At 38.3% G+C, this 27,828-nt stretch overlaps 2 protein-coding genes across 2 annotated transcripts in view; one reads left to right on the top strand and one right to left on the bottom strand.

The window, feature by feature from the left end:
* Positions 1-3,245: 3,245 nt before the first annotated feature.
* LOC116303584 (N-acetylated-alpha-linked acidic dipeptidase 2-like) lies at positions 3,246-10,100 on the bottom strand. The gene is made up of 11 exons (XM_089031085.1): positions 9,898-10,100; positions 8,431-8,663; positions 7,584-7,866; positions 6,871-6,993; positions 6,497-6,686; positions 6,084-6,183; positions 5,704-5,876; positions 4,891-5,010; positions 4,388-4,470; positions 3,839-3,902; positions 3,246-3,319 (listed from the first exon to the last, which is right to left on the bottom strand). Exons 2-11 carry the CDS (start codon positions 8,652-8,654, stop codon positions 3,246-3,248), a joined length of 1,434 nt encoding a protein of 477 aa, XP_088887211.1. The 5' UTR covers positions 8,655-8,663; positions 9,898-10,100.
* Positions 10,101-11,103: 1,003 nt separating this feature from the next.
* Positions 11,104-27,828, top strand: part of LOC116303589 (inositol 1,4,5-triphosphate receptor associated 2) — a 28,425-nt gene continuing 11,700 nt past the window's right edge. Inside the window, exons 1-19 of the mRNA XM_031713157.2 lie at positions 11,104-11,402; positions 11,596-11,751; positions 16,344-16,465; positions 18,141-18,192; positions 19,172-19,214; positions 19,461-19,533; positions 20,554-20,644; positions 21,371-21,441; positions 21,891-21,955; positions 22,068-22,120; positions 22,553-22,603; positions 22,830-22,907; positions 23,235-23,288; positions 23,862-23,924; positions 23,992-24,056; positions 25,119-25,230; positions 26,229-26,399; positions 26,966-27,061; positions 27,398-27,524. Coding sequence (XP_031569017.2) covers positions 11,391-11,402; positions 11,596-11,751; positions 16,344-16,465; positions 18,141-18,192; positions 19,172-19,214; positions 19,461-19,533; positions 20,554-20,644; positions 21,371-21,441; positions 21,891-21,955; positions 22,068-22,120; positions 22,553-22,603; positions 22,830-22,907; positions 23,235-23,288; positions 23,862-23,924; positions 23,992-24,056; positions 25,119-25,230; positions 26,229-26,399; positions 26,966-27,061; positions 27,398-27,524 — 1,555 coding nt within the window. The 5' untranslated portion in view covers positions 11,104-11,390. The remainder of the gene's footprint in view (positions 11,403-11,595; positions 11,752-16,343; positions 16,466-18,140; positions 18,193-19,171; positions 19,215-19,460; positions 19,534-20,553; positions 20,645-21,370; positions 21,442-21,890; positions 21,956-22,067; positions 22,121-22,552; positions 22,604-22,829; positions 22,908-23,234; positions 23,289-23,861; positions 23,925-23,991; positions 24,057-25,118; positions 25,231-26,228; positions 26,400-26,965; positions 27,062-27,397; positions 27,525-27,828) is intronic.

The following is a 27,828-nucleotide window of genomic DNA, read 5'->3' as shown; positions in this document are numbered from 1 at the left end:
CTCATCACCTCCACACTCGATCGCCTCAACTTCCATCAAGTCCAAGAATGCGCCTGCTTTCCGCAAGACCTCCGTCACCGCGTGCCTCAGCTCCTGCTCATTCTCTACCTCCTGGATTGCTTGGACGTCATTCATCCCCTTGCCAAGGTCAAGGAAGAGCACCAATGGTTGTCCGACGATTACAAGTCTCATGACTACGACGTCATGCAACGTTACGCCCACGTTCAAGAATACAAAGGTCATCTCAAACGAATCATCTCCCACGGAAGTACCGAACTCAGCAAGCTCATGACCGTTGGACACTACATGTCCATTCCCGCCTTCGATCTCCTGGTTCATCGTTACGGCATGGACGTGGCGCTACAAATGTGCTTGGAAAAAAAGAAAAACCACTAACCCACCCAACTACCATGCCAGCAACACGACCCCGTACCCGCGCTCTTGCCTTCCTCGAGAAGCGCGTTCGCTCCTGGTGCCTGCCGACCCTCCACGACAACGACGCCTCTCCTCACGACGAACAAGAGCGTCTCAAGCTCCTGGAGTTCTACGTCGACTGCTTGGATCTCGTGCACGCCCAACACCCCTGCCCCTACCCAGAACACAAATACGTCAAACCCAAGTACCAATGGATCAAAGACCTCTACGAGGCGCGCCGCGTTTCCGATGCCCGCCGTTGGCTGCACTTCAGCAAGTACCGCATCTTGGCTCATAACGTGGTCAATACAGACTTCGACCTCAGTCGTCTCGATCCTTCCACCACTGAAGCTTACAGGAAAGACGTTCCCCTCCTAGAACTCATTGGCGAGCTTAACCACGAATCCCGCCTCGATTCGCACCGCAACTAAAGCATGGCTCTAACTCGTACAACTCAGCACGTGGACGACCGCATCAGACAAACTCACTTCGACTACCTCTACGACGTGCACGACCGCTGGTGGAACATCAAGCAAGCTCACCTCACTCCGCGCATGCGCCTCATCCTCCTCACCTTCCTCTTGGATTGCATGGACACCATCAAAGACCTACCCGAAGATACCCATGCCGCCCCCTGGGTGAACTGGTCCAGCCGGAAGAACCAACGCTTGCACATGCGCAGCTTCTACCGTCATTGGCGCCTTCATCCTCAACATCATTCCGCGCCCCTTCAAGGTCAAGAAAGCAATCAACTCTATGCCATCAGCAGCCTCGTCAGCACGATCCTTTGTCCCGACGTCCACCCACGTGACCTGGTCGACGACTCCTGCAACCTCCCCACCTATTGCATGGCCTCGTGTTGGGAACGTCTCGTGTACGAAGCCCTACGCTTGACCCCCACCGAAATAATACATCGCCTGTATCACGACCTACGCCACAACTTCACCACTTCATCATGAGTCAACATCGTCAAGCCAACCTGCTCTTCACCTTCCCAAAGAAAGGGGTCCCACGTCCTCCCGCCACTCAACAGGCGGTCCTGCCTCTTCGCCTTCACGGAAGACCTGGTGCCTATTACTTTACGGACTCAAGTCATGCTCCACCCTCGTCAAAGACTCACACCTCGCTTCCACTTCAACATGAGCGGACGTCGCAATCCTCGGCTGCCTCACTGCCTTTGCCGTAAACCCTGCACCTATTACTTCACCGACCGCGATAGCGAACACTGTACCGTAGAAACCTCTACGTTTCACGCGCGGTACGTTACCTTCATTTGCAACCAACAGCATCCGTGGTGTACCTTTACCTGTACCGTTCCCAAAGACAATTATGACGACACCACGTGGGACGTCCTTCGCAAGGCCCGCAATCACGTGGACTCCGAAATCAACATCCGGCAAAAGCTCTCGCAAAGCCAAGCCCACGCCCAGATCATCACCGCACCACGTGAATGGTCCGATGACGTCGTCCACGGACCGCCCACTTACACCAGAGAAGAACAACTCAAAATCCTCAGTCACCTGCTCGGCGTGACTCCTCCCCCTACTAATTCACCCCCACGTGAAAGCCGTTCCATTGGTTCTCCTAAGTCCCTCCCCCAAACTGAGGAGCTATATCAAGACCCCTCTCCCGACGAACCTCATATCGATCCAGAGTCAGACCAAGATTACGATGTCTGAAGAACAGTATCAACCACCGCCACCTACTTTGCCGCCCTCTCCACAAACGCTCCCGCCTCAAGACGAATACAGTCAAGTCAACCATCCCTGCTTTTGTGGTTCGCCATGTGCCGTCATCAAGACCAAGAATGCCACCTTCTTCAAGTGTGGCGTCAAGGTGGATTACAAGGCCATCACCGAACGTCTCAAGGGCGCCAAAACCAGGGACGAAAAAGCGCGCGTTTATGCCACTTCCAGGCTGGGATGTAAAATGTACATAAAGAAAGAACTCTACAATGCCGTAGACAACCGTCTCTTTGGGCTCGATCCCAACTTCCTTCCCAAGTGTCGCGAGCACAACCTGTTTGCCAAAGTCAACGTCAGCAGTTCCGAGAAAAACAAGAACCGCACCTTCCTCGCGTGCTCGGTCAACTACCCGGATGTGGCTTGCGATTACTTTGCCTGGTGTGACGAAGTCATCCCTTCCCGCGAACAGCTTCAGCAACAACTGGCGCCACAACCTGTAGGACCCCCGCCCAAACGAGGACGCTACGATCAAGAAGACTACCGCTACATCCAATCTCTTCAGCATCAACCCCCTCAGCATCAACACCCCTCTCCCTTCACCCGCACAAGCACAGGTGAAGATCCTAGGAACCTAGTCAACCCTGGCTACCGTGATCCCTGGCAGCAACCTCAAGCCTCAACCTCCTTCGCTACTAACTTTGGCAGCACCTCTCGTCCTCTTCCACGTCACTCCACGTACAACACTTCAGGACTTTTTTAAAACCATGTAAACACTTAAGATTAATGCTGAGTTCATTAAACCTTTTTTAAACTTAACACCACGTGTAGTTCTCCTCGTTTCCGGGCGGTCCCTCCCCACTTACGTCACCCGTTACGTCACCCGTTCCCGTCTCCCCTTGGGCGATCCGTCACCCCATTCGTTTCCGTTTCCGGTGATTCGCCATGGTAACAGGAATATATGAATATCTAATTCATGCATAAATTAACCTGACCCTAAGGATGGACATATATAACTACTAACTTGTACATATAAACTACAGGAACAAAACGACAAAAGATGTTTGTACACAAGCTAAACCACATTGCACCACGTTCGCTATTTTAGAAAAGGTGGGGGAGGGGGATTGATCACTTTAGACACCATGTTTATACCTTTTTAGCTGCATCAATTATCGTCCAATCCAACGACGGCATAGAACGCGCCAAGAACGTGAAGTTTCCTGTACCGAACGAGATCAACATTCAACTTCAGAAAAATTTGCAAGATGAAAAGTGAGAGTAGGAACGGCCACATGGTGGTCGAATTATAGTGGTGGTCGTTCTATAGAGGTGGTCGGCTAAGACAGGTTGTCGCTTATATCAGATCAAAGTTTTCTTTCGAAAAATATAAAGAATTGGTTGATCCATCACTATCACATGGTGGTCGACTTATGGTGGTGGTCGTTCTATAGAGGTGGTCGGCTAAGACAGGTTGTCTTTTATAACAGGTAAAAGTTTTCTTTCGAGAAATAGAAACTTAGTTGATCCATTACGATTACATGGTGGTCGACTTCCAAAGGTGTTTGTTCTTTTGAGGTGGTCGGCTAAGAAATGTTGTCATTTATAATGGGAGTTTGCTTTGCAAGAGATGACACAATTTGTCTTACACAAGCTGCGTGCAGGGATGTGCCTGAAGTGCATGCGAGGAAAGGTATTAAGGGGTCCTGATTGAGAATAAAGATGCCTTCGGGTAGACTTACCATCAATAGCCATATCAACGTTAATATACGCGACTCCACGTGCTTGAAGTATTTTAGCATGTTCCTATAGAGGTAATAATAATATTGCTTTTGGTGTAAACCGCGCAAGTAGTTGAGAAATACGTATGGCTGGATCGATAACCCACGGTTGAGACATACCGTGTCGTGACCTTTAATTCCCTACCTTATCTTCTCTAAAACGTTCCAAGTAACTAAATCATTTATTATAATGTTCGTATAAAACAAAAACGTCGTACGTTAAGTAGTTATCTGTGTAATATATCGTACTTGACAACAGACTATTGTTGCGCCTCATATCATAGTTATCAGCTACTATGTTCATATTAATGGGTTGCAAGCATTCCCAAGCGATCGTTAAGAGACAAAAGCATGGCAGCCATTGTTGTGCATGCTAATAAGAAATATTATGTTAAATGGCACCAACGCTCCTCCGAGAGGCTTGGATGCCGTAACGTGCAATCGAAGAGTAGTGCAAATTCACCCTCATTTTGCTGTTCATTTATTGCAGACTGTTTCATGATATCTTACCTCTAGCCATTCCGTTGATCCAATCAGACCAGATTCCTCTGCATCCCAGCTGGCAAATATAATAGTTCTTCTTGGCTTCCAACCTGAAATATTTATTATACATAACCACATCTCAACGCGCCCAGCAAATGTAAACAAGATTTTCTTTTCTGAGATTTACAGAAGTTATCAACCAATAAATAGATCTATAAATAACGAGATTTTGACAGTGGATGATACAGAGTGGCTCCGCTTCCACTGGTTTCCAATTGGAATTTAGACGTTGGTTTTTACTGAGGGAGGAAAACCGGAGAACCCAGAGAAAAGCCATCGAAACATGCACAGGAGAGAACCAACAAGCAACCCTTGTATACGACATGGGTACACGACTTGAACCCGGTTGTATTGGGCATCCGTGCTTCACAGGCACAATGATCCGCTCTTGACTTGGTTAATAACTTGAGGATAAACTACGCGTACGCGTAGTTACTAGGTTTCAAAATATTCCTTTCTACTGATTTCACCTTTCTTCAAGAGCATCCCAAAGACTCTCGCTAACTCCATCATGTCTGCTGTCCCACTTGATGGATCTGTACCTCCGTATACCCATGCGTCTCGATGGTTACCGATAATAACGAGCTGGTCTGCCAGGAGATTGAGAAGATTATCATTAGTACTGACCGGGTTTCTTGCTGGTGAGCTTTATACTTTATCGCATAATACCGTATAGATGTTAGTTACCCTATCACATGACGCCGTATAGGCATAACTTACTCACCGAGTTCCTCGTATGTACCCTATCACATTATGCCGTATAGGTATAAGCTACTCACCGGGTTCCTCGTGACCTCGTATATACCCTATCACATTATGCCGTATAGGTATAAACTACTCACCGGGATCTTCGTGACCTCGTATATACCCTATCACATTATGCCGTATAGGTATAAGCTACTCACCGGGTTCCTCGTGACCTCGTATATACCCTATCACATTATGCCGTATAGGTATAAGCTACTCACCGGGATCTTCGTGACCTCGTATATACCCTATCACATTATGCCGTATAGGTATAAGCTACTCACTGGGATCCTCGTGACCTCGTATATACCCTATCACATTATGCCGTATAGGTATAAGCTACTCACCGGGATCCTCGTGACCTCGTATATACCCTATCACATTATGCCGTATAGGTATAAGCTACTCACCGGGATCCTCGTGACCTCGTATATACTCTATCACATTATGCCGTATAGGTATAAGCTACTCACCGGGATCCTCGTGACCTCGAATATACCCTATCACATTATGCCGTATAGGTATAAGCTACTCACCGGGATCCTCGTGACCTCGTATATACCCTATCACATTATGTATATCTTTACGCACAGTCTCAGTGTTGACCGTCAGAGTCACTCGTCTTCTATCACTGTCATCAGTCTGTACGCCATAGATAATAGGAAGCCCTCCTCTCCAGTAGAACTTGGGTAGTTGACCTGTCAAAGTACTAAACACGAGAACTTTATCTGTATTATTTGTATTATCTGTCATGTAACAATGTAGCATGTCTTTATCTTTACATGACGTAAATTATGGCGTATTGTACTAAACACGAGCTCTTAATCTGCATATGACGTCATGCTATCATGACGTCATGTAGTAACATGAAATTTTAAAGGACATTTACTATAAAGTGCATTGTTCCACTTCTTACCTCAACAGGCGCGCAGCGTCACCGTAAGAGACTGGCAAGGTAGGTATTGCAGCAAATTCTTTCTTTATGACCTCTGAAAGTGGCTCCCGATAAATACCATCTGGGAAAAAATGGATGGTTAGTAATATCTCCACTTGAAATCACACTCCATGGAGATGATGCTTCAAGAGGCAAACTTCATCGACGCAGGCTACTTCTTGGGGGAAAAGAGGCATTCTTAATATATAGTTTGTTAGGTCTCTCCCTTCATTCGAGGATTTTATCTCCGGTTTACCTACTCCTGCGAAACCTATCCAGCTAAATTCCACTTCCATCGGTAAGCTGGCTGCGCCCTGACTCAGATCAGCCCATGGGGCTGTTTCGGGTTATCGATAAATTTTGAAAGATTTTTTATAACTTTAATATTTGCTTACCAATAGCAGGGTAGAAGGGGGTCAGCAAGTCACCTCCACCTTTAGATGCCTTTATGGAACCCCGGGGTACCGCTGTACTGGGTAGCCAGTTGTAGTCTGGGTATACCTTGTCGGGACCTTCTCGCGCAAAGTCTTCTGGGTCGGCATACAATATCACACCGATTGCTCCTTCCTTTGCTGCGCGATCGACCTTAAGGCGAGACAAGAGATAACATGTTTTCTTGTGGTTAGGCCGAGGCAGAGTGAGAAAGAGAGAGAGAAAGAGAGATAGAGATAGAACTGGACAGAAAAGAAGAGATATAAGCTCTTCCACAGTTTTCAAATATTTTACCAGACACAGGAAGACCAGTAGCAACATTTTGATGGTTACTTACCTTCTTTCCCCTTCCCCCACGGCCATATCTAATAATAGCAATTTTCCCCGTCACATTAACTCCGTTTTCTTTAAGCCTCTTGAAGTCTTTTGAACTACCAAAATACGCATAAACTAGCTTGCCCTGAATATTAGAATAGATCCAACTTATTTTCAATCTACCATCAGTTTGAAAAACAACTATTTATGAAGCGTGCAATTATGGGAATTCATTAATAGGAGCATGCGCAGTCAGTCACATTTTTGTGCATTGTTGGTTCCTAGCGTTTTCTAAGCGTAATCTTAGCTTAATGATTTTTATTGTTTAATAAATGTAGGACCATACTTCCAGACATCGAGTGCTGAACCGTCGTATGGCAGCGCGAAGCATTTACGGCTACGCCGGAGATTTCGACCCCGACACCGCTATCCGGAGAATTACAGACTGATCAGGAAGCTCGGCCGAAGCCTAAGGGAGAGGTTAGTCGGCCCCTAGACCGTAGATGATTAACCCCTTGCTATGAACAGCATACTCGATATTTTAATTGCATCGCTGATCGTATAATACGCATACCTACTCTTTTCCATGGGGACGTGTTTTTTGCTTACTTGTTTTCGGTTTTATAACCAACGTTAGGTTTAGACATGCGCGCATGTGCAAAGGCGAGAAAAAGTTTTTCATTTGCATATATAGAAATTTTGAAGCAATTTTGCAAAAAAAGCATATAAATTTACCTCGACGGTACCAGACGGTGAAAACGCGCTGTACGGAGGCACAACATTGGTCATGTTTTCAGCTGGATCTAATATTTTCTCAAAGGGTCTGCTCCTAAAGAGCTCAACGCCCGTCTCATCTGTTAGCGTCACCGACCCTGGTAATCCTGCAATCGATAGAAGAACGTTGTACTTCTTGATCTCGACCTTGTCAAAACCGTATTCAACGAATCGTTTTTGAATTTCTAGGGCTTTTTGGTAGTTTTCTTCTGAACCTGCAACGTGTGGTGCTCCAGCGTAATATCTGAAATCAATCGTTCAACAATAAGATGTAAATTCTAACATTGATTGGTGATTGTGAATCAAGGGTGGCTTTGTCAGTAGAACACTCACATCTAGCTGGGCTCTAGGCCGTTTGATTCCTGGACAGTTGGCATCAAATTTGAGAGGAGTTTGGTTTCGGCTCCCTTTAGCCGTTTGGTCAAGGGTTTTTTCTCCGGGTTCTCCGGGTTCTCCGGTTTTTCTCCCTCTGCAAAGCCTATCACGTTTAATTCACTTCCATCAATTTCAATTGTGAGTCAGCCGTTCCCTTATCTTAATCAGTCCAAAGGTAGTTTCAGGTTTCGATCCATGCCCTGACTTAGATCAGCCCCGAGCTACGTTTAATTGTTTTGCAGTTTGATTCGCGAGTTAGCTGTGCCTTGACTTAGATTAGTTCCTGAAAGGGATATTAGGGTTCGATAAATCGATATCGAAGGGGCACGTTTTCATTTACTAAGACAATATTGAGCGACAATAGTATTTCACCGATAATCCATGATTTTGTTAAATGATTGTTATTTAAATAATTAGTAGGACAGTAACTTACTCTAAATTTTGTCGTATTCTGTCAGTGGATATCTCATTAACTGCTTCAGAGTGTAGTGCTGATATATCGAGGATACTCTTGGTTAAGTCCCGCTTAACGTGTGACTGCGCATGCGTTCCGGCTAAAGCACATGATGCCAAGATCAAGAGGATTAGAACACGATGTAAAGTCATAATGTTTATTTCAATCGAATGCTTCGTTGTGAGTTTTTGGTCAATCTTCATGATAATAGCCTGAAAGAGAGAAAAATCATTTAAGTGCTTTTGATAGGGAGGAAAGTATGAATTATCTGAGAAGGTATATCAGAACAATCAGATCTACATTTAGAACGACTGCCTCGTTGGGAAGCTCCTGAAATTGAGAACACTGAAGGAAGGAAGGAAGGAAGGAAAAGAAAGGAAAGGAAAGGAAAGGAAAGGAAAGGAAAGGAAAGGAAAGGAAAGGAAAGAAAGGAACGGAAAAGGAAGACGGAAAGATTAGAATAGATAGAAAGATAAAAACAGATAATAGATAGAAAAGAAAGAAGATAGATGCACAAGAAAGAACGCACAAAAAGAAAGACGCCAGAAGTATCTGAAGCACCGCACACCCCAGCCTCACTACGAAAGATCCAGAAACCCCGACCGCCCGAAAGCCCCGCCCGCCAGCCCGCCCTCGCTTCCGCTCCCGCTCGCCCGCCCCCCCGCCCGCCCGCCCGCCCGCACCGCACACGCCGCCCCGCCCTCGCCCGCCCTCACCGCAGCGCTCCTGCCGGGCCGGCCTGCCCAAGAATGAATGAAAGGAAGAAGTAAAGAAAGAAAATATTAAGGAAAACTAAACATCGAAATACACTCACATAGCGGGAGCAGGATTAATATGAAATTGTGTAATATTAAAATGCTTAAGGTTTTTGATTCTAGTCTTACGTTTTGCTCATTTTCAGTCAGAAATCAATTGCCGGTGAAACTTGGTTTTGAGATTTTGATTCTAAATCAGTTAAGAACTCGGCTATTATACTCGATTTAGCTGTCATGTAATACAGTAACAAGGACAATTAATTTTGGTGGCCAATGGTTTGTAGTTGACCGAAAATTGGCAAAAAAATAGTTAACTGGCAAATGACCTCAAATTAGTAGTTAACAGTTAACTTATATTTCTTGATTTTAGTTAATATTATGGCCAGCGCTCGTAAAATTACCAACAGTTTACCTTAGTAGTTAACTGTAAATTGGGTACCCCCATTTCCTCCCTCTTAATTCACCTGCTCACCTACTCGAAAAGAAATCATATGATTGATTAAATAGACTGACGATTCAAGATGTCCCAACTTTGCCATTATTGACTTTCAAAACCGGGTAATAAACTTGTACAGTTCTAAGGAATATATCTCAACCTTTACTTTAGCAAGGATGAGAACCCTGCAATAGAAACGCCCTGATACTGATAAAAAATAAATAGAATTTTTTTTTCGTGTTTTGTTTAACTTACCGTAAATAAACGTCGAGGCCAATTTAAAGCTGGTTCTGATCTTTGACTTGTTATCTTTAATTGGCTATTCAGTAGAGCTAACTAAGCTACTCTTATGGTCAAACTTTTCTGGAAATTTGAGAATTAAATTTCAGATCTGAGTTTCATACTATGGCCGTTTTCGGGTACAGAAACCACTCGTAAGAATTGGGGAAAAAAATATAAGTTATATTGACAACATTTCGGTGGGGATAACTTATTAATGGTGTCATTTTATATTAATATTTGATGTATTATAGACAGAACTCGATGGTTGGTAAGCAGGTGAGCGAGTCCTTGTGTTTTGTACAATGTTACAACCTGTTTTAGAGAGAGAAAAGTAAATTGGGGAAAAAGAAAAAAGCAACCGAAATCAGAAGATTTAAACGGAAAAAGCTAGGGGAATTTTGATATTTTTCTATTTGTGATATAACAAAACCTATAAAAGGGAAGTTATATGAAGTTTTAAGCATTTAGAGGAACAAGCTTAAAGAATGAATTGAAGTGTAGAATAACGGAAATACAGCAACAATTTGATTAAATGTGTAACGTTTGGCCTTTCATGAGTAGGTTAAGCCAAAGAAGCCAAAGCAGTTCAGTACTAGTGACCATGGCTTTTTTCACCGCTTGAGATTCAGCCATTGTTTAGCATATACAAAAGGTTTTTTAAAATCTCTTTCAAGTCTGAATTGTGAATTTCTTTTATATATCTGGTTTTAGAATGCGAAAGCATTTTTTGAACTTCGACTGGCAATTGGTCGCTTAATACAGGTATAAATTAGTACAAAAAACTCAAAAATAACTTAATTCTCTTTGACAATTGGCCACCAAATAGGTATAAATCAAGCACAAGAAGTGCAAAAAAAAACTCTTTCAGACTCTTGAGACTTTGACAATTGGTCGCCAAATTATAGGTTTGTTGCTTAAAAAGAGGTATAAATTACTGCAAAAATCCTCTTCTGCAAGTGGTCGGTAAAAAGAGATTTTTCACTTTATAGTTGGCCGGATAATAGAGGTTCTACTTAAGTTATCCTAGAAAAACGTGGCTGTATTCTTTTCCCGCCATTTTTGTGTTGCTAAGTGACATTTTGACGCGCTAGTTTGTCCATATTTAGTGATGTAGACAATGGATGACCATACATGGACAGTGCTTACATTAACCTTGCTTGTCTTCAAATATACGGCGCTAATTTAACCTCTTTTATTCAACAGTTTTTCCACTAAAAATGCAAGGAATAACCCTCAACTTTTGTGGTTTTATCACCTAAATTCTTATCCACAAATCCTCAATTATTTATACGGAGAAAAGGGTTTTTCTTCTCGTGTTTTTGGCTGCCAAAATGGAGGAAAAACAGGAAGGAAAAACTTCCTAAAACATTTTGGCACGAGTGGCGAACACTTCAAAAACACGACGGTTATTGACCTGAACGACTGGCATTGGAATTAATCCTTCCTTATATAATTTCTAAGGGACTATGGAGGCTGAGGTAGGGCTTAGAAGTTATTCAATACTCTTACATGGCGGGAAAAGGTCGCGCTTGACTTGTAAGCCTTGTAATCGTATCCTTGTGTGATTGAATTTTACGCGCATTTAACGTATACTTTGTTTACAGTTTTTCTATCTTTATGCGCAGTGGTGTGTATATGACTGTGACCTATCCAATATTATTCTTTCTACAGTTAAAAGACTCGTCCAGGATTACAGAGGAAGCAATTCTCGATAGTCTCTTTTACGCCTGTGATGTTCAAAACTCTGGTTTTGTTCCTGTATCAAGGTTGATAGAATATCTTCGTTCAGCCATCGCCGTTGATTCTCCTGATAATAATAATCTTGAGGTAAAGATTTATCTTCTGATTATAAGTTTAAACTCTTCTTTCTTCAAACCACCAACAGTTTAATGCGTTTATGCTTGAGTTCCTTAAGGTTGTGGGTTGTTTCTGGAATAACAATGTTTCTAAAGTGATCCATAAACAATATTGGTTCAAATCCAACAGCACGGGATAAGCATAGATTATGTTCTTTTTTGTTTGTTCTTTAATATTTTACTTTACATAAACCACATCAAAAGCTGTCATATCTAAAAAAATCCAGATGTATCCTAACGATTCCAGCTTTTCAGTCCGATTTGTGTTCTAAAAACACAGATTTGAAGTAATCAGAATGAAAGAATGGAGGATGTTAGGATGAACAAATCGAAAGAAATCGTGCTCATTAATTTAAAATGTGTCGCGGATAATTCTTTTATTTTGAAAACGTTTTTATACTTAACACAGACTATGTACATTGTAATTTTTAAAATAAGTTAAGCTAATTTTTAATATTTCTTATCGGCGTACTTTTTTATAAGGTTAATGTATAAAAAGAGGCAGAATTTCAAAGTTATTTCTACCGTGAAAGCTTGACAGATGTATGATTTCAAAATTCAAAATAAGTATTATTTTGGCTAAATAATCACTTGCCATACATTATCATAGCCAACCATTTTACATTATGATATAATAAGAATATTTTTCTTGCGCTTAATAGCCACTATGTTAGCTTAGCCAAGAATTTAAGTGCACGGTTTAAAAATAGATGAAAAAATCTTTTATTCTAGTTGCAAATTGTTGTTAATGCCTGAATATTTTGGCACCAGGGATTGGTAATAGGATAAATGTTATCAAAAATAATCATTAAATTGTGTTGTGTATATTTTTAAATAATGCATGGAATTTATAATTTTAGTACTCCTAATAAATAACTAATATTAAAATAATAATTATAGAACATATCAGTTTAGTATTTGATGATTATAAAAATGAAAAAATAATACTCAGGATATTATTCATTGCCCCTCTGGATACCAATTTATCTATCTAGTAATAATAATAATAATATGTAATAATAATATGTTAGTTCAGTAATAACAAACTTCAAGATTAAATTCCCTTTTTGAAAAATAAAGATGATTGGCAAATGTTTAAAATTAATATTTGTAATAATTCTAAATAGAATTCCTTATGATGTTTAGTAATAATATCTCTGTTTGATAATAACAGATTTAACGATTTGATTTTTTTTAAAAGAATGAAAATTTTATATGTTATTTTATTAGGAATAATTTTCTTTTTTTGTTGTGCCAATTTATATAAAGAGTAGCTTGATAGATGTTACAGTATTCATTTCGTGGGATAAGACTGAAAGTCTTTTAGTAATGGGATTTTTGCTTAAGTATATTTTTTGTTGTTTCTCATATATTTTATTCTGTTTTGTAAAGAATATATATTATCAACAGCTTAATTTATTCAGGGAAGGATTCTTTTAAAAATCCTGACATCTCAAGTGTGCAATAATTGAAAATTGGATTCCAAGCAAGATAACATATTGATGAATCTTGAGCAATTTGTTCTGAAAAAATTTTATGAGCTGTGATCCTTTAAGATTGTTGGTCATATTCTCAATTTAATATTGTATTTAACTGCTAAGCTTTACTTAGTATTTATAATTAATTTTATTTTTCATACGATACTCAGATAAAGCTATTAAAAGCAATCACTCCCAAGAGGATACTTAGCATAATTTGTGTGGGAAAAAGAGTATGTTTAATATTTGAATTATTTCTCACATGCGTTGACTAAGAAAGCATAATATACATGACAAAATAGATTTAAAAAGATCGAAATATTATATAATTGTGTCCTGGATTTTTACGAGATTTTTATTTTATATGTTGAAATATGAATTGATATTATCCATTAAAATAGATGTGAAAATTTTGATTTATGTAAGGGTAATACTTAAAGTGTTTCTATAATAACATATTTTCAAAATATTTTATAACAAGTGCCTGAGGTCTGCCATAGTGTGAGTGGCTTTATAATAATTAAGCCAAAACATAAAAAAAGCTGTATTATTACAAAATTATAAATATATTAATTAATATACATTTTTTTTTTAAATGTTAATAATCATAAGTTTACAAGTCAAAAAAGTGTGAATTCAAATGGAAAATAATTCTATTTTTTTTAAGCTTTCTATTTTTTAACTTTTATGTCATTAATTTTATTTTTGTTGATAGAATTCACTTGGCTCTTTATTTAGTAGAACGCAACGTTCACTCTAGTAATAAATTATACAAGCTCTGCATTCTGCATTGTACTTGAATTATAAAAACAATATAAAATTTTATTCTCTTGATATTTTTGTATTTTCCAATGTTTACCATTTATGTTTGAGCATACATAGAGGATATTACATAGGCGCGCGGAGATACGAAATTTATCTTCGAGTGTTGAAAAGATCTCTCACAAGTGAGCGCAGCGAACGAGTGAGAGATTTTCAACATGAGAAGATAAATTTCGTATCTCCAAGCGCCCATGTAATATTCTGTTTATTATATAATTATCAATGGAGTATGTTTTGGCTTTTTCAGGCAATTATTTCCGTGTATTTTTGAATAGTCATCGCAATGGTGTTATCTTCACACGTGAAAATAACATGTTATTTTCACGTGTGAAGATATCAATTTTTCGAAATAGAGAAAAATAGATATTTCATTGGTAATTATATAATAATACATGTTATTTGTTTTTCTCAAGCAAGGATATGTTATTTATTGCAAGGCAAAAGAGCTTCATTTGTTTTCCTTACTTGGTGGGAATTTCCATTTTAAATATTGAAAAGAATATTTTTTTATACCAAATATGTTGATAGTAATTATTTTCTTTAGCACAAATCATAATATTATGCTTCCTTTATTTTGGAGAGATTTTATTCAAAGACAAATCATCTGCGTTTGCACACTGCTAAGTGCTTTTCCATTTTGTTGGAAAATAATAATAAAAAAAACAACCTGATACTCTTCTTTAATGGCCTATGAATTACAACTTAATCTTTTTTAATAAAAAATTGATTTATTTCATTCACAATATATAATATTACTAAGCTAAATATTTAATCCATTTTGCCAGGGTGTATTCTAGACTAAACACTGCTAAACATAATTTGAGCCAGAAATATTAACCAAAAAAGTATTCATCATATTATGATAGCTTAAGGTTTTATTAGTAATAAAACATATCAGCAATTTATTTTCCTGCAAGCAGTCTTTCCCATTTTCTATTTTCCTTTGGATTGGTGGAGAGATAAAGTATGCATAGACTGTATCTATGATGGATCATTTTTTTTCACTTTTCCCCCACTTCACCAAACCAAAAGAAAATAGAAAAATGGGACTGCTTGTAGATAAATAAATCACTTGGTATAATATGAGCTTGGTTAAAAACATCTGTCTATACGTAATCTTGGATCTTTTATCATGACTAGTGTACTCACTTAATATAAGTAAGGGACTGGTCATGAAGTATAGGGTGGGGGGGGGACAAAATCAAAATACAATCAGTGTTTTTTTTTATCTTGGCCCATTATAAAATGATGCTGAAAATGTGATGAGCCAACCCCAGTTTTGAAGCAAAATTGCAGGCCCACCCTTTTTAGTTGTCAAATTTTATTAACAGCCCACCCCTTTGAAAGAGTTCAAAATTATGTGACCCACCCCCTGATCTTGCCCCCCCCCCTACTTTATGACCAGTCCCTAATAATAAATTTAAAATAGGAGATACTTATATCAATAGATCACACATAATAAGTAATTCCCAAAATCTAACCAACTAATTATAAAGTCATATATTTAATAAGCAACACTTTGGTGTACACTTTTAAATTTACATACAGAAATTACAAACACTATACACACACAGGATGTTATTGATAGAATTGTTTTTTTAGAGGTTAAGTTACAAACTGATCCAAACCTATCTTTATCAAGTTGCAAAAATCCTACATGTGCTGTAGTATAGTATTATGCCTTAGTGCAACTAAAAAAAACTAAGAAGTTTTGTGCCGTTCAGAATTTACCACTCTTTTCACTGCTATGCGCTTATTGAGTCAACAGTCGCAACAGGGAAACTGGGCAATACACTTCCGTCAATCAACTAAATTTATTTATCGATATCTTTATATTCTCTGATTAGCGGCATTGTATAGCCCTGTTGCGACTGTTGGGCTGGATCAGCGCGTAGCAGTAAAACGATTGAGTGGTAAGGTAAAAATGATAAATAATTATTTCCCCTTCATTCTTTATTTTGTGCATTATCATCTTTGAATTTACAGCCATATTCAAGAAAGTATTAAAACAGATTTGAAGGGAGTTTGTTAATTTCCCCCACATTCACTAAACCATGCAGCAACAACATGATAGCAATGCCAATAACCTAAAAAGGAATTTTATGAAACCAGCCCAATGTTCTATGTGTAATTGGCTTCCATGAATCAAATGTCCATCTGAGTCTGAGTTTAGTAGTATTTTTTGATTAATGGTTTGCAAGCCAAAAATCCAAGTGTCTCACATAATGATATACTTCTGATTTTATTTGGATATATTCTTTAGTTTGCAGATAATCTAGATGATCTGTCATTGATTCTTGACCCAGACGGTAAAGATGTTCATATTGATATTGCAACCTACCAGGCTGGCATCAATGAATGGATAGAAGACATCAGAAAACGAAGGTGAATTAATCCTTATTGGTGTCTGAGCTCTATAAATAGAGGATATTGCACTGTGGCGCTAAGACACGAAGTTTATCTCTGAGTGGTGAGAATATTTCAGCAGTGAGTGCCATGAACATGTGAAATATTTTTCAACACGAGAAGATAAACTTCATATCTTCAAGCAAATTAGTGTAATTTTAACATTACATGGCCGCTCGTTCACTCTCTCACTCTTGAGATATCAATTGAACACTCGAAGATAAAATTCGTATCTCTGCGTGCCGATGTACGTAATATCCTCTAATATATAGACACACTCAAAAATAAAAACTTGTTAAAAACATTGGAAAAGACATCATCGATATCTTCACTGGTGAGGATCTGGATTAATATGTAACTGAAGTCCAACATTGTAGTTCATGAATATGAAAAATATGAGTGGCCAGGATATTTCTCAGTGAATATTTAAGGTGACCTAAGATAAGAAACATGACAACCACTTATCTTAAATGATCAATGAAAATCTTTTGTCTGAAATAATTCAACAATAATATTGTATATTTACTTGGACTATTGGTTTTTCCTTTTTTTTTTTTTTTTTTTTTTCCCCTTTTTTTCTTTTCTTTTTTCATCAAATAACATATTGTAAATGACCTATGAGATACCCGGGCGTCTATTAGATTTTCGTAACAAAAGGGGGGCGTTTAATAGATAAGAGGTGTTTATAATTATTAGAGACAGGCGTTTATTTCTATCTTTAAAAACTGAAAATAATAACGCAGAAATATGCCAAAAATGTAAGAACAGCAACGAGAAATGTTCAATAACAGATCAAAGTATTTGGTAAACGAAAACGTGAAGTGGGTCTTGTCGTTCCTGGGTGGTATTTTGCAAGGACAATTTGATGAAAGATTGCTGACATTCTTAGCAGGGAGACTAAAGCTATCAGAGAGCGATACCCGTACTTCGAGCTCGAAGTAGAGGAAGATATGATTAGAAAACTATTATTGATTAAGCAAGAAACTGAATAAATTAATGTTCATTTACTGTTTGTCTTTCAATTGCTTGAGTAACTTGACTAACCTTTGGAGGGGGGCGTCTATTAGATACAGGGCGTTTATTAGAGGGGAGTGTTAAATTTTGAAGGATTAGAGGGGGCATCTATTAGATACAGGGTGTTTATTAGAGAGTGGGCATCTAACAGGTCATTCACGGTAGTTCTCAAAAAGTTATCATAGTATAACTCCCTTAAGAATTATCTTAGATAAGAGTCTATCAGTAAAATCAGTCTATCATACTTTTTGTCAATGGTATTTGTGGCATTTTATTCAAATTTGCTGTTAGCCATTCTTGCCATTGACAGTAAAAATTTTTTTAGAATATTACAGCTGTCAAAATACATGACATTGATACAGAAAAAAAACTAGTAATTTGGTGGATATCCTTTTAGTAGTAAAGACTGAGTAACCTTTGATTTCGATTTCACATTGGTTGCATAGATTTAAGAGCTTGAAGGCGAACTATTACTGAATAGTGTACTAAGTCATGTATAGCTTAAATTCTTTGTGCTCAAAAATATGATAATATTAATAAAAATGCTCATTTAAAATTGGTTAATTTTCCACCCACGATATTTAAATTGTATTTTTTACTACAGGTAGACATAACAACTCTCTCTGTCTAAATGTTTCAGCTTTGCAAGTACCGATGAAGACTTTCTTTCAGCGGTATCAATCAATTGCGCAGTGAGTATATCAAAATGTCTTGCTTTTATCTCATTGTTAAATATCATTAATTATTATTCATAGTACTAATTAATTGCTATTAATAATAACCATGTTTGAATGTCTACTGAATTCAAATTTGCACTGCATCTGGGGCCTTATTGTCATGATCAACTGGGCTGTGAAAACCTCACCTGTTACGATTTTTGTATAGTCACAACAGATTGGTTAAGTAAATTAATAAACTCAATTTTGTAATATTAGTCAATGACATGTAAATTGGCTTGGTTGCTGTTAAAGATGTACATGTGCGACCAAATTTAATGTTATGGACTAGCTTAAGTCTCATGAAATTATGGAAATTTATTAGACATCTGAATCAGTACAATTCAGCCACTCTTTTTTACTCAATAGTTATATGATTGTATTTTCCTCATCTTTGTTTTATGGCCCAGAACAGCATTCCCACCTGAGTGTCACTTGATTATGATTAGAAGCATAATAATATTTTTCATATAAGTTACTTATGGACAGATATTTTCATAATAATAAGTTGGGACCCCATTATTGGAGCCTTTACAATTTGCTCTGTGCTAATTTCCTGCCAGATTTGTGCATGTTTAATATATTTTTTCTTGAAAAATCTTTTTAAAAAAAGTTCATATGGGTATAAATTAATGTCATGACCCAGTTGAGAAAAACAGTCTTCCTAGATGAAATTTATCTGGGAGTCTGAAACCAATGACAGCTGCTGATGAGACTAAAATCTAAATGGCATTTTAAAAAGTGTAACTTTGAACAATAAGAATAATATTTATTTTGGCTTGAGGCTGATCCTGTACAAATATATTTTTCTGGAAAAATAATAGTGGTGTTATAATGACAAGTAGAATTTATTTGAACAGCAGGCACTCAACTGGGAATTTGTACTTCAAAATAATCAAATTTCTAGTTAAACATATACTCATTGCTTACCGTTATTATAATGTTTCTGTTCTAGTCTCCTACTTTTGAAGTTGTTCAAGAGCATGGCCATCAGCAAGGTAATCATTAATCACATCATTTATTCTCCCATTTATTTTCCCATTCATTTTCCCATTTATTTTCCCATTCATTTTCCCATTTATTTTATTTTTATTTTCATGAGTAATGTTTGTGTCTTTAATCCTTATTTTAAATCAATCAATATTACCATTTATTTTGCCATTTATTTTCTCTTATTTTAATGGATAATGTTTGTGTCTTTTAATCCTCAAATTGAAATCAGTGGTTTACTTTTTGTTTTACAGCAACAAGCACACCAAATTTAAGCTCTGACAGCGTAGAAGGAATTGGAGGAGAGTCTCCTAACAAGAATGACTGGTGAGAATTGTTGCTAAATACAGGGTTCATGCTACTCCTTGAAATCCTTGAAAAGTCCTTGAATTGAAAACATGTTTTTAAGGGTGCTTGAAAAGCCCTTGAAAATAGGGGGAAATGCCAAAACTCCTGGAATACTCCTTAAATTTAATGCAAACTTAAAGTTATTTCTAACTTACCTTTTAAAATAAAAAACAATTAAAATTGGTTGAAGAGTTTCTAGTTGCTTGTTTACTGGTTGGTTGCGTGTCATGCTTGTTTTATATCTAAGCTAGTGGCCCCGGCTGAATTAGCTGCACTTTAACATTGAATCAATGTTTAAACCACGTTCTAATACAAAAAATCTTTGTCCATGAAAATCGAATTTTTGTGCTTGAAAAGTGCTTAAAAAGTCCTTGAATTTTGTAACGAGAATGTAGCACAAACCCTGTAAATATCATATATCTAGGTATTACTTCCTGTTTGTCAAGCTTATCTAACGTAATGAGTGCTATTTGGACCTGTTTTTCTTTCCAATAAGCCCTTTGCAGTTAACGGCCAAGTGTCTGTACTGAAGAGCAATTTTTTTTGTTTTTATTTTAAATTAGTGGCTCCTTTTAGCTAATTGTAAAAAACTGAATATTAAAACGATTTGTAACCAGTGTGTTATGAAATGCAGTTTTATTATGACCTCTCGAAACAGGTTGTAGAAAGTTTGTTTGCTCTCCAGTAAATTTCACCCATGGGAATCAAAATGTTCATTCATTCACTCTCAGTGAGTTAATCAGTGTGATTACTGAACTGCAAAGGGCCTATTTATCATGCATAATAAACAACTTCAACATTTTAAATCTCTGTAAATGTACTTGCCAGGAGTTATTCTTTCCTAACCACGTAAGGTTAACTGGGGTGGGGTGGGTTTGGGTTGAGGGGGAGGGGGGAGGGGGATGATGATAGGGTCTTAATAATCCCCACTCCACTCACCTTGAAAAACAAAAGCAAAAGCTTTGGTAAACTCTTTGGTATTTGTCCTTTAACTGTTAGGGATAGAACAGCAGAGATGATGTCAACTATTGAAACCTTACAGCTGAACAATAAAAGACTATTAGAGCAGCACTCTATCATACAAACACAGGTTAGTAATGAATGTTTAATGCAATGTTTGATATAAGTCAACAATCAAATTAGTGGATGAATGAATGTGACCCCAAAATTGGTATTATTAGGTTTTCAGTATTAAGGCCTTAGTAGGGTGTTAGTTGGGTGTTGGTAGGATGTTGGTAGGGTGTCAGTAGGGTAGGGTGTTGGTAGGGTGTCAGTAGGGCAGTAGGGTGTCAGTAGGGTATGGTGTTAGTAGGGTGGATGTAGGGTGTCAATTTTGTATTGGTAGTGTCAGTAGGGTGTTGGAAGGGTATCAGTAAGGTGTCAGTTGGGTGTTGGTAGGGTATGGTGTTGGTAGGTTGGATGTAGGGTGTCAGTTTTGTATTGGTAGTGTCAGTAGGGTGTTGGTAGGGTGTCAGTAGGGTATGGTGTTACGAGGGTGGTTGTATGGTGTCAGTTTTGTATTGGTAGTGTCAGTAGGGTGTTGGTAGGGTGTTGGTAGAGTGTCAGTAGGGTATGGTGTTACGAGGGTGGTTGTATGGTGTCAGTTTTGTATTGGTAGTGTCAGTAGGGTGTTGGTAGGGTGTTGGTAGAGTGCCAGTAGGGTATGGTGTTACGAGGGTGGTTGTATGGTGTCAGTTTTGTATTGGTAGTGTCAGTAGGGTGTTGGTAGGGTGTCAGTAGGGTGTCAGTAGGGTGTTAGTAGACCCGAGTCAGTTCTTATATATTTTAATATGATTGCTCTTCTAAAATATTATAGATGGAGCAAACAGAGGAAGGAAACTCTCAACTTAATAATGAACTACAGACATTGAAAAAACAACTACAAAGGTAACAACTTAATGATTACATTCCTTTCTTGTTTTGTATCATTATGTCCAGACGGGAAACAACGAGGAATGCCTGGCCAATAATAACTAAGTAAATCTTTTCATTTAAGTGTCTAGTCGTTCTAGCGCTTTTGCACTAATTACGCACTACCAATACATTTGATGTTCTATGCACACAACACTGTACTCGCATTGATTTTTATGGAGGGAGGAAACCGGAGAACCCGGAGAAAACCCTCGTAGCATAGGAGAGAATAACACATCAAACAAACTCAATTCACATGTGGCGATTGCAGGGCTCAAACCAGGGTGACCCAACCTGTTGGACTCACAGCGGTGAAAGACGACGCATTAGCAGCGTAGGCCTCCCAGCAATTAATTTTTCAATTACTACTTTAATTACTAATTATTACTTTGTGTAACCCCTAACATGGATTTTATTTCTTTCAGTTTACAAGGAACTGCAGCTAAATGCAAGGAACTGCAAACAGAAAATTCAGAACTAAGACAATCTGGTAAAGAAAAGAAGTGATACTTAATGTCATACTAATTTCAATCTTTGAAAAATTCCAAGAATTGCTTTCAGTATTTTTGAGAATTATTATTTTTCTTTTTTTTAATCATTAGTTGCAGAAACAGAAGAAAAAATGTATGACCTTAACAAAAACAATTTATTTCTGGTATGTGTAATTATATATAAATATATAAACCTTGTTACATTCACTCTGATTGGTTGATAACTGTGGTGTGTTAGTGAATGGAGCACATTTCGCCATCCGGTTAGCTCAGTTGGCAAGAGCATCAGTCTGTTGTAGGGGAGGTTGTGGTTCAAGCCTCGGCCGGACCAACACTCAGGGTCTTAAAATAACTGAGGAGAAGGTGCTGCCTTTGTAATTACATCTGCAAATGGTTAGACCTTCAAGTGGCTTGGATGACCACTTTAAATGGCGGTCCCATCTCTCCACACTTCATCATTACTAACCAATATTGGAGGGACGTAAAAGAACCACTGAGGACGTATGCACATGGTAAAAGAGCGCTTTATAAATGTATATCTTTTATTCATTTTTTTTATTTCTGCTGGAAGATAATTTTTCTTTGCTTCCCTGTAGCTCAAAGAAAGGCAAAACTTGGAAGCCTGCATTGAGCAATTACAGTCAAAGGTTAGTTTTGATTTTTAGCAGTTAAATCACTTTTATTTCCATTAGAACAATTACACAGAATAAATTCTGCTAAATATGTTGTATGTGGGACTTATATTGAACAAGAATTTTGTGTTTAAATTTGAATAAAATGTAAAAAATGTAAATGAAACATGTATTCAATACACAAAAATAAAACTACATAAATCCAGGATGTTTATTTATCTGTTTATTATTTGTTTCCCAGCTGATATCCGTGCAAGTTCAGCTTGAAACCTTGGAGGACGAAAGACGAGCATTAAACGAAGCATTAGCAATACAAAAAGTATGGTTAATATCCATGCAGCTTACTACCTCTATTGCGTTCTGATTAGGAATGCTTAAATTATACTGGAATCAATTGAATTTTACCAATACCAGGGGCGGATCCAGGAATTTGTTCAGGGAGGGGTGCAGCGCACATAGTTAACCCAGGGCGGGGTGCACCCCTTAGAATCAAAGGGAAAAACATTTTATTTTGTATTGGTTAAATCTTTGAAGTAGGGGCACAAAGTCAAACCAGGGAGGGGTGCGTACCCCCTGCACCCCGCACCCCTCCCCTGGATCCGCCACTGCAATACCCTTCAATAATTGCTGTTTTTACTATCAATAGCAAGTGAACATGAAACTTGAAGAATTACAGAATGACAAAGAAGACATAGTGCAGGTACAGTATGTTGGCAAATAGTCATGGGGGTATGGTAGGCATTTGCCTGTATTGTTATCAGGGACTTTAAGATTTGCAAAATCTACAACGGCAACGTCAACCACAAGTGTAAATAACTTCACTTTAGGGTCCGGGCGTCTTCAAAGTCTGTCTTCCCTGTGGATGAGTTGACTTTACTGACAATGTTTTAAATGAAATCTCTAATGAGCAGAACCCCAAAGAGAAGTTATTCACACTTCCAGTTGACATCGCTGTGGTAGATTTTGCAAATCTTAAAGTCCCTATCATAACTGCAAAGCTTGCTTCTCACTACAGACGCAAGCAGACCCAAATCCATCAGTTCTCATTATGAAAAGAAGTGGTGCAAGCATAAGAGAATGGGGAAGATTTTGCTTTTCTTGCATTGGCTTGCACTTGTGTTTACCTGCATGCTTGTGTTGGCAGGTGCTGCTATTAAGAATCAGGCTTAATCACCCCTACTATCATCATCATCACCTTTTTTCATTATACGCACCACCACCCTGCCCCAGGCCATGATAACTAATTTTTAAATCTTTTTTTTTTCATTCTCAGGAATCTTCGTCTAAAACCGAATACCTTTCATCTGTAATCAACGAGCTCTCACTTGCTAACGAGGTTGGTTACAGTAAGCAATTTATTCTACCTCTGCTGATTAGCGCGTTAACAATAATCCTCATTCCAGGACTTAAAGACAGAGAAAAACAAGCTACAAGAAGCAGTGGCAGATTTAAATGACGAACTAGTAAGGTATGGAGAGAATAGTATGCTATATTTCTGTTTGTGCGACGAGCTGAAGTTTCTCTGCTCCTATTATAATAATTGATATTTATTGCCTGTCATCATCTTTGGTGGTGTCATCATCATCAACATTGCAAGCATCCTTTTCGTTACCATGACAGTTGGCATTCTCATTAACGTAAACTTGAAATCCACAGTCATTGACATCTAATCATTACCACCATCATCATTCTCATTAACATAATTTTTTCGCCCTTTACAGTCATCATCATCACCATCATCATTCTCATTAACATAATTTATTTCACCCTTAACAGTCATCATCATCACCATCATTATTCTCATTAACATAATTTATTTCACCCTTTACAGTCATCACCATCACCATCATCATTCTCATTAACATAACCTATTTCACACTTCACAGTCATCATCATCACCATCATTATTCTCATTAACATAATTTATTTCACCCTTTACAGTCATCATCACCATCATTATTCTCATTAACATAATTTATTTCACCCTTTACAGTCATCATCATCACCATCATTATTCTCATTAACATAATTTATTTCACCCTTTACAGTCATCACCATCATCATTCTCATTAACATAATTTATTTCACACTTCACAGTCATCATCATCACCATCATTATTCTCATTAACATAGTTTATTTCACCCTTTACAGTCATCATCATCACCATCATTATTCTCATTAACATAATTTATTTCACACTTCACAGTCATCATCATCACCATCATCATTCTCATTAACATAATTTATTTCACCCTTCACAGTCATCATCATCACCATCATCATTCTCATTAACATAATTTATTTCACCCTTTACAGTCAACATCATCACCATCATCATTCTCATTAACATAATTTATTTTGTAAATGTAAATGTAAGCTATATTTAACCAGGGTGACACATTCAGCCACAAGGCTGGTATCCAGAAGGGCCCTGCATTTTCACCTTTTACAGTCTTCGTCACCATCATCATCATTATTTTCATCATCATTTCAATACATAATTCTTACCCCATTAACTGTTTATTGTAGACTACGAAAGGGCAGCACGCCTGATCCATCATCACCATTTCGAACTCCATACCAGACAAGTACACCATATAAGAGACCTTATTCACTGAAACAAGAGTTACAAGAACAACTAGTAAGTACTGCAAACACCTCCTAGATCAAGGGCGGATCCAGCCAAAATTTTAGGGGGGGGGGGAGGCTACTTGAGTTTCTTCCGTCAACACAACGAAAAACAATTATAAAAAGCATCTAATTCTTCAGTTTTGTTTTGTATTTTTTCTGCTGAAGGGGGAAATTTTGCCCCCCCCCCCCCCCCCCTGGACCCGCCTTTGTAGATATCCTCATAAACATACCTTATTCCTGAATCTGAAATAATTGCACCTTTATCTTGGGCGTAATGTTTTCCCATTCCAGACCATGTGTCATTCTCTTGAGCATAAGATTATTTGTTTGAATTGTATCCATATTCATGTGTCTTCTCATGCGCGACCGTTAAATAAAGAAATGTTACTCTAGGGAATGACACTTGATCTGGAATGAGAAAAACATAACGGTTAAGGTAGAGAGGGATACTATTACATTCGTGTTGCAATAGGAGGAGTCGTTCTAGTGAAAAGAGATTAATGTGGTGAAGTAAGACGCGGGTACGGTTTTCATATTCTAGTCGTGACAAATTCACCCGATTCAACGATTGCTTATATCACTGTGGCAGTTAGAGTGTGTGTGTCGAAATTTAAAGAAATCTTTATCCCGATTTTTATAATACAGTCAATGTCATTAACGTCGTCCACCGAAAAAAGACATTTAGACATTTACACATTTACACATTTAGACTAAAAGAAATATCACGTGTTTCCTCGAACGTTCTGGCATAAAACAAACGCTGAAGCACAATTCTCCATCTTAAATCCTCACTAAATGGTCGGGGCATTCTGGATTTTCGATTCACGTGTTGAATTTTACATTTAAAGTTCAGGCTCACTTTAGACTAAATGTCTAAATGTGTAAATGTGTAAATGCCTTTTTTCGGTGGACAACGTTAATGACATTGACTGTATATGCCGAAGGGTTCTACTCATAGTCATGTAGGTTATACCTTAATGCATGTTTTTTTTTAAAATTGTAAAACAGACATTTGATACCAAAGGATTACCATCGCCTCTAATCGGTACAAGCATGCGTAGTGAAGACCTTAGTATGTCACCTCAGCCTGCAGGAGCCGACCATTCGTGGCTCTCCACGACATCAAGTGATGCAACCAATACCTCGTTAGAAAAATACAGCATTATTGCATCTCAAGTGGTGAGTTGTGGATAAATACCGTGTCCCTTGGGCTTGATGTTTTTTCTTTTTTCAGTCCATATGTTATTCTCTTGAGTAATGTTTCTTTCTTTATTGTTTCCCATACGTTAGAGCAGTTTTCGTATGACTGTGAAAAGCTCGGTGCTATATGATGTTTTCTAAAATTTTGATTGGCTGTTTTTCCCCTCAAGCAATATGATTGGTCTGGCAGTACCGTGACCTTGGCGTGACCTAGTCCACGCTGTGTTCATGCCGTGTATTATATTGGGATTGAGAGTAAATTCTGGCGCAATGAGGTTGATGTTTCGTACCCCTAGCCGTGTCAGAACCGCATTCCTGCCACGAGCTTTTCCGTCACATGAAATTTGTTCTATTCCCTTGGGTAGTGCTTCTTTTTCTTATCGGTGTTCCCCTTATTTTTGTAACACATGTTATTCCCTTTAGTAATATGCCCTTATACTAATAAGGCTTCAGAAGAGTGAGATCTAAAATGGGAAACCAGTTGTTGCACTGCACGTCTGTATCGCACGTTTTTTACAGTTATATACAAAATATTATTCTTCCAGGCGAATGAGTTCAAGGAGAAGAAGGAGAAAGCTTTGCGTCAGATAGAAGAGTTGGCGAACTTGGAAAAAAGCCCAGAGATGAAGGACAGGCAGAAGGTTAGCTTAACATGATTTTCACAAACTAAAATCTTTCGAGGGTTTGAGGCGGGGACTTACTACACTACAGAACTGCCTTGATATACACCGAATGACTTCACTGACTAGCGACTAACTAGCCTCATGTTCACGTGGAAACATAAAAGCGTTTTCACATGTATGAGAGGCTAGTCAGTACAGAACAACAGTTATTCAAATTGGTCGCCATATTTCGATTCGGTGAATAGGATTACTGTGGATTTAGCGGGAATTTTCGCGCCAAAACGTTGGCTTGATGCACCAACGCTGGGTGTCTCTACACCACTGTCTTGATATAGGATTCCTGTGTTTTTTCAGGTGTTAAAGCTTCAGTTGAATCAGGAAGTGGATCAGTTTGCTGAGAAGGTCAATTTATTGTGTCTGAAGAAGAAAAACGCAGAGAAAAGATCAGCTAAACTACTATTGGCTATAAGAAAGCTAAAAGGTGAACCCTTATATCAAACACTAGTCAAAGAATAAATGGCTTTTTAAGGTTATGGGCACAGACAAAAGACGGAACGAAACAGGCATTAACACAGACACTGATGGAGAGAGGTGGGCAGGCAAGCAGAGGTAGATAGACAGATGGACATATGTAGCCAGAGACACAGACAGAAAGACAGACAGTCAGACAGAGGGAGAAAGACAGCCAGCTAGACACATAGACACATAGATGGACTTAAGGATGACCAAACAGACAGACAGACAGACAGACAGACAGACAGATAGAAAAAGGTCGACATAGAGAG

Source organism: Actinia tenebrosa, unplaced genomic scaffold, assembly GCF_029948245.1.
Source record: "Actinia tenebrosa isolate PJP-AT-01 unplaced genomic scaffold, QUT_ActTen_1.0 PGA_scaffold16__25_contigs__length_10494907, whole genome shotgun sequence".
In the NCBI taxonomy this organism is placed as follows: Eukaryota; Metazoa; Cnidaria; class Anthozoa; order Actiniaria; family Actiniidae; genus Actinia; species Actinia tenebrosa.
This window is presented reverse-complemented; position numbering and strand designations above follow the sequence as displayed.